This window comes from Nannospalax galili, unplaced genomic scaffold (assembly GCF_000622305.1).
Source record: "Nannospalax galili isolate Female #2095 unplaced genomic scaffold, S.galili_v1.0 scaffold2324, whole genome shotgun sequence".
Taxonomy (NCBI): domain Eukaryota; kingdom Metazoa; phylum Chordata; class Mammalia; order Rodentia; family Spalacidae; genus Nannospalax; species Nannospalax galili.
This window is the reverse complement of record NW_008351545.1, coordinates 52,123-64,069: the sequence shown is the minus strand read 5'-3', so window position 1 is coordinate 64,069 and position 11,947 is coordinate 52,123. Positions and strand designations below refer to the sequence as shown.

At 46.4% G+C, this 11,947-nt stretch overlaps 1 protein-coding gene across 1 annotated transcript in view; it reads left to right on the top strand.

Annotated features, from left to right (window-relative positions):
• The window catches only part of Gpx5 (glutathione peroxidase 5), a 15,556-nt gene extending 10,896 nt beyond the window's left edge, over positions 1-4,660 (top strand). The window contains exons 3-5 of the mRNA XM_008848459.1: positions 2,802-2,919; positions 3,312-3,411; positions 4,454-4,660. Of these exons, the coding sequence (XP_008846681.1) occupies positions 2,802-2,919; positions 3,312-3,411; positions 4,454-4,660 (425 nt within the window). The remainder of the gene's footprint in view (positions 1-2,801; positions 2,920-3,311; positions 3,412-4,453) is intronic.
• The last annotated feature ends 7,287 nt before the right edge of the window (positions 4,661-11,947 follow it).

Here is an 11,947-nt window from a genome sequence, read left to right as displayed (position 1 = left end):
TTGGTGAGGCTTTCTCCTGTCATTTCTAATTGGTTTACTGAGTGTTTCACTTCTGTCTTCATTTCGGCCTGAGTATTCTTCAATATTTCTAACTCTTTTCTGAATTCATTCAGCAGTTTATCCCTATCTTCCTTCAGTTCTTTGATTTCTTTGTTTGTGTGTTGTTTAAATTTACTGAATTCTTTCATTTTGTTTATAGTTGTTCTTTTGAGTTCCATGTCTTGTGTTATCTCTAGGGGGTTCTCACTGTACTCCTCTACAGGACTGTTGGTACTTGGTGGGATATATTATTTGGGTTTTTCATGTTATTGTTTTTGCACTATGACTTTGACCGATCTAATTTCTTTTGTAGTTTCTGATTCTTGTGTGAAACTCAAGCCTTCAAGTTTAGGTCTGCTTTTTTTGTGAAATTTATGTGTGTTTGTGGTTTACTTTTTGGGCATGAAAGGCTGGTTCATCTAAGCTTCTGGTTCCTCTTTTGAGTTTATATTGGAGTGACCAGATTGCTTTTGTCTTCAGGAGTTCCCACAGAGGCCCAATTCAGATGATGGTCAGATGTTTTCAGGCTTTCTCCTAAGGTCTGAATCCCTCAAGGAACGATTTTGGCCTCAGGAATTTGGGGGTTTGAGTGGCCTGGGAGCCTGGCCCAGGAAAGATGCTGGTCTAGGGTAGCTGGTGGCCATTCCACCCAGAGATGCAAAGGCAGATGGGGCCAGAAGAGGCCCCAAGGACTCCTGGGGACTGCACTGAGGAGCTGTGTTGGTCTGGATGCAAAGGATCAGGAAGAGGAAAGGTCAGATCCAGCATCCCAGAAAGAGGCTGGGAGGTGGTGCAGGCCCAGGGAAATAGAGGGAGGTGAGGGCAGAGCCAGGAACAGAAGCAGTGCTCCTGGGGCCCAGAGAAGGCACTACATTGGTCTGGATGAAAAGGATCAGGAAGCCTTATTCATTCCCCAGGTGTCTGGGGCCCCAAGACAAGGAATGGGGCAGGGCCCAAACTCGGAGGAGAGAAAGGCGGTGGAGGTGGGAGGGTGAATGAGGCTAGGGGAGTCAAGGCACAGAGGGTGCAATGGACTTACCCCGAGAGAGGCCTGAGGGTAGGAAAGAGCCTGCAGTAAGTGGTGTAGGCCCAGGGAAGCAGATGGAGATGAGTGAACCATAAATTCATTTTTAAATACCCTATAAGCTTATAAATAACAGGTAAGTAAGCTGAGGAAGAACTGGTAAAGAGCTTCCTAATTTCTTGTCTCTTTCCTAGAGAAAAGGATATTTGCAGTGCTGAAGACAAGGGAAAAGAAACAAAGAAAATCATGTGCCGATAGGGAGGTGATATCTATATTTAAAAAGGGCTTAGACAAGAGGAACTGAATCCTAGTGTGACAAGCTGTTGGGGACCCCTGCTGTTTAGGGTAGCAGTCTCCCCATGTCCGGATAGCCACAAGCTGGCTTGGCGCAAATGGGGAGACTCCCCTTCTCAGCGGGGCGCCTTCTGCTCTCCTCCCTGACTTACTTTTGAAATGCCCGTCACAAGATACATGCCCTCCGGCACAGGAGCTACCAGGTTTTAATCAGGCGTTGTCTGATAGCCTGATAGAAGCCCACCACCCTATGTAAATGAAGCATTCCAAGCGTAACTATCAGCTAAGGCTTCTTCTACTGTCTCCACACTATAAATCGTCCTAGTTTCACCCCAATAAAGCTGGAGCTGGAGCTGAATCACTGAGATCTGAGTTGAGTCCTTGTCTGAAGCTGTAACACTAAATCCTGTGATCCAGTCTCCCTGGGGGGGCTATCCTTCCGTCATCGACTCACGAAGACCCTGCTTTCGCCGTTTCTCGCACCTCCCCTCGTGACCTGGTGGCCAACGGGTCTCGAACTTGGAGTGCATGGTGGAAACTGAAACGGAACCCGACCGGGCAGCTGACAGTGGTCCTAGAGCCGCCAGCTCCGGTAGCAGAGACCCTCAGCAACACAGTGCGTGAAACCTGCGCATCCCAGTGGTGGAGAGCCAGGGACCCAAACAGCAGATGCGGCCCACAGGACCCGCCACACTCCAGCGACGTGTGGGAGACTGGCACCACGCCCAGCAGCTGGTGCCCCAAGATCCCCACACGCCCATAACAAGCTCCTATTTGTGAAGAGACTGAAGGCATGGAGCCCAGAAAAAAATAACAAAGAAAACAATTATAAAAGTCTGAGCAATGTCATTAGATGGAAGCAGATGACACTTAGGGCTCATAACTCTGTGAATTTTTTAAAGTACAACCTTTGACTTTCCCAGGATGATTGCTGAGCATCCGGAAGCTCAACTTGAAGCCCTAGACTTCTGCTGCCTGTCAGGCTTGTTTGTAGCTGCTTAGGTCAAGCCAGCCTGTACCCAGGAGAGACGCTCAGTTCCCAATGCATTCCTTTTCCTTTAGCAAATGAAGACCCAATGTATTAATTAGCCAACCAGGGAGGTGACAAGCAGTGGTAAGCAGGGGTATTCCTACTTGGCTTTGTTTTAAAATGATCAGGTTTTGAGTAATGAAGATGGTTGGGTCCCATCTCAGAGGAAGGAAAATAGAAGGAAGATCTAGGCATCTGTGTTCTAATCAATGACTCCAGGTGACCGCAAGTTTGAAAAATGTTGTACCATAACAAAGGGGCTCAGAATGTGTGTTTAACTTCAGCCATGTCATTCACCTCTCTGATCTAGAGATGCTTCTCTCCTTGTATTTCCTTCTCTGTAAAGTGTGGGATCTCCCTCTGGTCCAAGGTTCTCCAGTTCAGGCCATTATATAACCCCTTTTCTAACTGCAGAACTGAATGCACTCCAGGAGGAGTTGAAGCCATTGGGTCTGGTTATATTAGGATTTCCCTGCAACCAGTTTGGAAAGCAGGAACCAGGAGACAACTCAGAGATACTACCTGGGCTCATGTAAGTACTTGCCTGATACCTGGTACGAGGCCCTTGTTACTTTTCCTGTCTCAGAACCACCTGGGTGGTGGTGATTCATAGGCTCCAGGGCACCTTACAGCACAGCATCTGACAGTGTCTAGAGACTTTCTCTCCATCATTGACTGAGACCTGGATGGACTATGGAAGAAAGGGGAATCAGAGACACCTGAGACAGACACAAAGACATGAGTGGAGACAGACTGGAATGGAGAAAAGGGAAGTGAACTGGGAAAAACTGCAAAACTGGCCTTTGTGTCCTCCACATTCCACCTGCCCCATCTCTGCCTCTTTCTGCCTTCTCCTCTGTCTGCATCCTGGTGTCCCCTTCTCCCTCACATGGAAGGCTTCCTGGAACCTTTGACTTGTTGCAGGTATGTTCGCCCAGGAGGGGGATACCTACCTAATTTCCAGCTTTTTTCAAAAGGGGATGTGAATGGTGAAAAAGAACAGAAAATCTTCACATTCTTAAAGGTAAGTAAATTGCTGCCATTCAACTCCTTTCTTCCTAGCTTCAGTTAGAGATTAAAAATTCCCATCTGTTCATGGAAATAGACTCAAGGAGTCATGCCTGGAGAAGTAATTGATCTTTCCAGATGAGATCTCCAGCTGAGCATGAGGACCTGGGTTTGATTTGTTAGCAACTGTGAGACTCTGACTCTGTGAAGTGGAGACAGCTATGTGGGATGGCAGCTTTTAACCTGGATCACTGTTCACTGATATTCATTCATCTAAGGTATTTTAAATGAATGTCTGCCACATATATGGTAGGTACATAATAACTGCATAAAGATGAACAGGACACATTTCCTACCTTGATAAGATCACACTTTGAGAGCTAGAAATCAGCACATATAATATGGCACGGAAAGTACCTATACAATTGTTCCTAAATGCTAGGCTGTGGGTTAAGACTAATCGAGGTTAAGATAGTTATTTGTATGTATGTGCATGGGTGTATGTGTGTGTGTGTGTGTGTGTGTGTGTGTGTGATTTGTTTGTATGTGCACTAGCACATGACTGCCGCATGGGTAGAGGTCAGAGGACAACCTCCAATGTCAGTCCTTACCTTCCAACTTGTTTGTTTCTACCTCTATCTATCTTGCTGTAGGAACATGCAAATTCTAGAACTTGAGAGGCAGAGTCATGGGGATCAGGAATTCAAGGTCAACCTGAGCTACCTATTGAGTTTGAGGCCTGGGCTATAGGAGACCCTGTCTCATAAAACAAACAAACAACAGAAAGAAAGAAAATCTTGAAAAGGCAATGCATCTTACATAGCAGTGTGACTGTGGGATGGAGCCTAGGATGAGGGACAGAAAGAGGAAACACACTCAGGCTATAACATCAACAACATTCTTGGTGACTGACATGGTAGTGCCTAGGGTAATCTATGGGATAGAGGCAGAATCAATGGAGGTTAAAACATAACAGGGAGTGAATTACCCGCGGGTGAAGAATCCTGGATTATCAAGGAGCAGAAATGATTGTTCCTCTTCTTCACCTCTCTCTGCAGCATGCCTGTCCTCACCCCTCTGAGATCGTGGTCTCCTTCAAACGCTTCTTCTGGGAGCCCATAAAAGTCCATGACATCCGCTGGAACTTTGAGAAGTTCCTGGTGGGACCCAGTGGAGTCCCTGTCATGCGCTGGTCCCACCAGGCTCCTGTCAGCACTGTCAAGGCAGACATCTTGGCATACCTGAAGTCGTTCAAAACCAAGTAGAAAGGCTGAGCTGTGGCAAAAGGCATCCTGCTTCTCACCCAAAGATCTGTTCTACAAAAGTCCATCTTATCACCATACTCTTTTCCTAAATGAACTCTGAACCAAAAAGATTCATGTTTGTGAGGCTACGGACCTTTCTCCTTGAAAGATATGTGGGTGAAGAATAAAAGAATAAAAAACCTAAATTTCCAGGTCCCCATTACAGATCAAATCACTTACGAACATGGTGGTGCACATCTGTAGTATCAGCACTCAGGAGGCAGAGGCAGGAGGATCATCCAGGCCAGCTTAAAAAAACAAAACAAAACAAAAAACAACAACAACAACAAAGCCAGACTGAATCACTCCTATTTACCAGAGGGTTATGAGAGTAGCCCACACCACCATCGAATCTGCAAGAAGAATCTCCTTAGACATTCTGACTCTCTTTTCTACTCCAAAGATGTAGAAATAGTGGTAGATGATGGTCATACAATCTAGTTCCTCCTCCCAACATTTTTGTCCCCAAGTCTTTTGATTCCAGCTTCACCCCATGACACCTCCCCATCTGCCCTTCTGTGGTTGCCCTGAAGGAGAGTGGGAGCAGACTGACTCCCACAGCAGGAGGGTGTCTTCCTGCTGCCAGGACCTGGGACTTGTCTCTGATCCTACAAAAGAACTCCTTCTTGTCTGATCTTTAGTACATTCAGGTTATGGCCTGAGGTGCGAATGCATTTTATCATTTGAAGGATGGGAGTTCCCTTCTTAACATAGGATTCCTCCACGTCAGAACAAGATTATTGTTTCCAATAAAATGTTTCCTGCAGCATCTCAAACTTCTGTGGTTCTTTTCTAATCCCTTCTGACACTTAAGCTCCTTTTCTGTCTCCCTCTTCCTGCTCATTGTACCTTTGATGCTGTACTGCCCAGATTATGAACCTCCTTGGAGATGAGATTTATCCTCCCAGATGCTTAGAAAGTTATCCCCAGGTTCTTGGCTGTCGTCTGAATCAGGAATTTCCTCAGGCCAAGTTTGGTCCTGGGGTGGCTTATGAAGGAAAGGCTTGAAGACAGCCTTGAGGGTTCAGCTGAGGCCCATCCAGCTCCAGGAAGCCTCAGGCATTGACTCCTGTGTCTTTGTGCTTGCTCTGGAGCCTAGTCTTTCTCTGGTAAAGCTCATGTCTCTCACTTGCTGTTTATTATGGTCTCTAATCAGAATGAACATCGAATTCAAAATACAATTGGAGCCCCACACCCCAGTGTCGATAATGTGGTATGGCCTAATATACATTTCTTCTTGAGACATTGGGGATCAGCTAGGCTTTGCTCAAGTCAGGCTCTCCCACTGGGCCACTGGATCAATCTATCTTAGTCTTCTTTCTAGAGAATCCAATGTGAAATTATTGACATAGGAAAAATTGTATGGCTAAGAAAAAATACTAATGTGAGATTTTTGAGGCCACATTATCCATCGCCTGGTTGGTAATAAGAATCTGAATGGAGCACAAACAGCCACTGTCACAAAGTAACAGTGCAATTATTGAGACTGTCCCCAAACCTGAGCTGAGTGGAGGGATACACACCAGCAGATGTAATGGACCAAGTGTGAAAACCATGGGGGATGAAAGAACTGGAGATGTTGCTAAAAGAAATCAACAGTTTGGAGAGAGGCACAGAACAGTCAGAGTTGATATATCATGAAATAAAGGCTAAATGTGAAACCATGCCTCCTGGATCCTTTAAAGAACCTCTCAGATCCAGTGCAGTGGTATACACCCATAGTCCCAGCACGAAGGAGGCAGAGGCAGAAGAGTCACATACTCAAGGTCAGCCTGAGCTACATAGTGAGACCCTGTCTCAAAACAAATAAGAGAGAGAGGAGAGAGAGAGAGAGAGAGAGAGAGAGAGAGAGAGAGAGAGCAGTAGCAACAATAATACCTCTCATGTTGTGCCACTCAAGGGAACAAACAAAAAAACCCAAGTCAAATTCAACTTAGAGTGTCTCTGTATGCCAGTTTGAGACACTGATTGGGCAAAAATCACACCTCTAGACGTCAGGTGGTTTGATGCAGCCAAACATCCAGCTTCCATAAAATTGGCTTCTACTGGAGTGGAGAGGAAGTTAGCTAAGAAGTGCTCTTTGATACGGAGCTCTCCCTGAACACAGGTTTACTTACCGGTAAGATCCTAGCATGGTATAAGAGTGCCTTCTGTGGGAACAAGAAAAGATTCTCCAAAACTGTGGTAAAAATGCCAGGACTGATGTGGTAAGTAGCAGGGACAAGGGGTCAGGGTGGGAGAAAGGTGGGCATGACAGAGGGGACTTAGGAAATGCTGGGACCCCAATATGGATGTGCTTCACAGCAAGGCCAAGGGACTTTCAATTTGAAAAAATAAAAAGGAATGTGTTGTGAGACATACCATTTATTTATACTATTGAATAATTTTTTTTATAATTTTAAAAATTGTTGCTGGGCATGGTGGTGCACGCCTTTAATCCCAGCACTCGGGAGGCAGAGGTAGGTGGATCTCTGTGAGTTCAAGGCCAGCCTGGTCTCCATAGTGAGTTCCAGGACAGCTGGGGTTACAGGGAGACCCTGTCTCAAAAAGACCAAAAAAAAAAAAAAATCGTTGTGGCCATGATGAGGGGCACATCTGCCACAGCCCGTGTGAAGATCAGATGACAACTTCGTGGAGTTGGTCTCTCCCCTTCCATCTTGACAACTGCCTTTACTTAACTGAGTCCAACATTGTTAAATAATTTTAACAAAGGTGCTTGAAAATAGAGAGGCATGGTGGCACAGATCCTTAATACTGGCAGATTTGGGTGGATCTCTGTAAGTTCCAGGCCAGCCTCTACATAGTAAGACACTGTCTTAAAAAAGTTTAAAAACGTTTCATCTTTATCTGTTAAATCTTCATGGAAAGGACTGGAGAGATGGCTCAAGAGCTGCTCTTGCAGAGGTCCTGGTTCCCAGCACCATACAGTGGCTAACAACTGTCTGTAACTCTAGTTCCAGTGGGTCCGACGTCCTCTTCTAGCCTCCATGGACATTGCACACGTGAATGCATTTTCATGCATGGATGGAATACTCTCATACACGTAAAATAAATTAAATGTTTAAAAATTCTAATCCCAGCACTTGGGAGGCAGAGGCAGGCAGATCTCTGTGAGTTCAAGGCCAGCCTGGTCTCCATAGTGAGTTCCAGGACAGCTGGGGTTACAGGGAGACCCTGTCTCAAAAACACCAAAAAATTTTTAAAAATTGAAAAAAAAATTCTTATAGAAAAAAAGATTTTAAGGAAAAATAAAAAAACTAACCCCAGGGGCCTATGCCTGTAATCCCAGTATTTGGCAAGCTGAGACAAGAGGATTGCTATTAGTTTGAGACCAGCCTGGGTTAGTGTTAAACTTGACCTAAGAACAAAAAAATTGAAATTTTAGAAAATTTGCCAAATAATTTTTGTTTACTGTTTCTACTTTTACTTGGTTTGCATTGTACTATTTTTAAAGTTTTTTTCTTTTATTAATAATTATTATCATGATGATCTGGGGATCTGATTTTATTTTTTTAAAGTAAATGTCATCTTTCTGAATGTTTCAGGACAGCAAAGTATCTTCAACAGCCTTAGATCAAACCCTAGCCAGCCAGGCCTGGTGTTAGGGTTCCAAACAGCAACTTTTACTTGGTTTGCATTGTACTATTTTTAAAGTTTTTTTCTTTTATTAATAATTATTATCATGATGATCTGGGGATCTGATTTTATTTTTTTAAAGTAAATGTCATCTTTCTGAATGTTTCAGGACAGCAAAGTATCTTCAACAGCCTTAGATCAAACCCTAGCCAGCCAGGCCTGGTGTTAGGGTTCCAAACAGCAACAGCTTCCCCCCCTCCCCAACAGGGACCTACAGACTTTGGAGCCCAAAAAAGGGAATTGAGCTGATAAGCACCTTGACCTTTGAAGTCAAGGGAAACAAACTCTGCTGAGAAGCAGCCTGCTTTTCCTCTGATCTCCAAAGATAAGATAAGCAGATCCTGCCTGTTAACCAGAGATTTTTAGAAGCTGTTTTAGTACAGCAGCTTACAACAGCTTTTCTCTTATCTTAAGAGGGAAAAAGTAAACATTTCCAGATCCTAATCTTACCTGTTTTCCTGCTTCCCCCTCCCTGATTTCTCCCCCAAACATTCCCCCCTTCCACACCCTAAAGCCCCCATATATAAAGTCCCAGCTCACAACCCGTGGGCGGACATCTTTCCCTTCCCGGACATCTTTCCCTTCCCTGACATCTTTCCCTTCCCTGCCCTTCCCTGACATCTTTCCCTTCGCTGACATCTTTCCCTTCTCTGCCCTTCCATGACATCTTTCCCTTCCCGGACATCTTTCCCTTCCCTGACATCTTTCCCTTCCCCGAGGGAAACATGTCCCGTGCGAAATAAAGCTGTATCCCGCTGAGAATTCCATCCGCTCGTGCTTGCCACCATTCCATCCCACCCTCTACCTATCAGATGGTGCCAAAATCCGGCTCTTACTTCAAGGGACCTCGCACGTAAAACTTTCGGACTCGCTTGTCGTTATTGGCTGCTGCGAACACCACTGATTTGACATTAAGGTACACTTCCACCCTCTATCTCTCTCCCCGCTCCCATTCCTTTCAACTCTCTCTCCCTCTCTCTCTCTCCCCTTTCCCCTTCACTACTCTCCGCCAGTTTTCTTTTCATCTCCTTTCCAATCAAATTCGGGCACTCCCAGACCTCACTCATGGCCACTGGACAGCACTGGTTTCTGCGACCGTTGAACTGCCCGGCACAGTTACTGTGCCTGTCCACGCCCACCTGGGAGTCAGACCTGCCTCCCCATCACACTCAAATCCTTTTCCCTACCTCAGCTCCCTTCCCTTCCTCGCTCCTGCCATCTTTTGCTTTCCCCTAACATCTCATCTTCTCTCTCTCTCTCTCTCTCTCTCTCTCTCTCTCTCTCTAGAATTTAGCCCTTGATAAGCCCTGGGTTTTCTCTCTCTCTCTCTCTCTCTCTCTCTCTCTCTCTCTCTCTCTCTCTCTCCTCTCCCTCCCTCTCAGCCCTTGGCCCCACTACCTTGTTTCCTCATACTTTGGCTCCTACTGGCTGGTCACGCACCACATTGAAGAACCTCTTCTAACTCATTTTTACTCGCTCGAAATCACACCAGTGTGTGGGAGGTTCTGCCCTGCCTTTGACTACAGGATGCTGTGGTCACTGGCGGGGACATGCCCAACTCGTATTTCCCCTCCCCAGTGATTGCAGGATGCTGCCCTGGGGTTCAGGAATTTAACTCGAATCTGCAACAAAAAAAAGGACGCTTTTCTTTTGTTGCCTGATTCTTCTCATTCTCGTTTTTACGTGACCTAAGCCAAATCTTTCTCTTCCTGCTTTCTCTCTCTCTCACTCCCTCTTTCTTTCTTTCCTCTCTCTCTCTCTCTCTCTCTCTCTCTCTCTCTCTCTCTCTCTCCCTCTCTCTCTCTCTCCTCTCCCTCTGTTCACTGGCTACTCTGAGCTTCATCTAGGCCTCTCCATTCTTTTCCATTCCTGGTCCCTCTTGGCCTTTGGCCCCACTACCTTGTTTCCTTATACTTTGGCTCCTATTGGCTGGTTGTGCACCACATTGCAGAACCTCTCCTAACTCATTTTAACTCGCTTGAAATCACACCGGTGTGTGGGAGGTTCTGCCCACAGGACGCTGTGGTCACTGGCGGGGACACACACAACTCGTATTCCCCGCCCTGCCCCCAGTGATTGCAGGACGCTGCCCTGGGGTTCTGGAATTTAACTTGAATCTGCAACAAAAAAAGGACGCTTTTCTTTTGTTGCCTGATTCTTCTCGTTCTCGTTTTTATGTGACCTAAGCCAAACCTTTCTCTTCCTGCTTTCTCTCTCTCACACTCTCCCTCTCTCTCTCTCTCTCTCTCTCTCTCTCTCTCTCTCTCTCTTCTTGTAGGCTTCCTCTTTGTTCCCCTACCCACCAGCTGAGACTGGAACCTTAGACCTCAATATTTTAAAAGATTTGGAAAACTTCTGCCAGCGTAATGGCAAGCAGTCTGAACTACCCAACATCCATGCCTTTCTTGACCTCCGTGCTAATCCCTCCCTCTGTGTCAAATGTTCTTCCCACCAGGTCCTCCTGGCTAAGACAGTCTCACCAGATCCTGAAACTCCAAGGGCCTCCGCCCCTCTCCCTCCTCCCTACACCTCTGACTCTGCTTTTGATACTTCTGTAGCTGATAACCTGCCCCCTATCAGAACCCAGCCCCAAGACCCCCCTGCTCCCAAGCCTGAGGCACAACCAAGTCGTCCCCCTGCCCTCCTATCACTATACCCTCCCTTGCCTTCCAGTCCAGGGGCCAGCCCAACTCCCCTCCCTTCTCTGCCTCAAACTCCCTCTCTGCAATCCTCCCCCTTCCTTCCTCAGCATTCTGAGTCTGATACTCACTCTCTTAATTCCCCTCTATTCAAGGAAATACAAAATCTTAAACACCTCATTGCCAAATACTCCCTAGTCTCCCCAAGTCTGACTTCTACCTCAAATACCCCATTTACCCCTCCTGTATCTGCTTCTACTTCAATTCCAGACCCTGCCTCAGATACCCCTGCCCCTACATCCTCCCATGGACAAGACACCCTTCCCATCTCTCCCACTTCAGCTTCCTCCCAGGACTTCCCTTCTCCTTCTCTTCTGCCTCCTCCCAATCCCTCTCCTGTGTCAAGCCATACCCGTTCCAACACCCAGTCTCAGCCCCCTTCCCATGGCATTTTTCCCCTCAGGGAGGTGGCAGTCATGGACGGGATTGTCAAAGTCCATGTACCTTTCTCTCTTGGAGAACTCTCTCAACTAGAGCGCAACATGGGTTCCTTTTCCACTAATCCTACTCACTTCAAACAAGAGTTTAAATGTATTACTCGCAGCTATGATCTAACCTGGCATGATCTCTTTATGATTCTCCAGTCTACCCTCACCCCTGATGAGAGACATAGGGTCTGGACAGCAGCACAGGAATATGCTAATGAGCTTCATTCTACTAACCAAGCTCACCCTATTGGCAGTGAGGCAGTTCCCCTTCAGGACCCTGGGTGGGACTACCAACCCCCACCAGGAGGTCAGGCATGACCTTCCCCAGGTAGAGCAGCCAGGGACCACATGATCACTTGCCTCCTGACAGGTCTACAGAGAGCTTCGCCCCCTAAGGTAGTTAACTTTGAAAAGCTTAGATTGATTACTCAGGGCTCTGCTGAAACCCCAGCTCAGTTTATGGACAGACTCGCTGATGCTCTGGT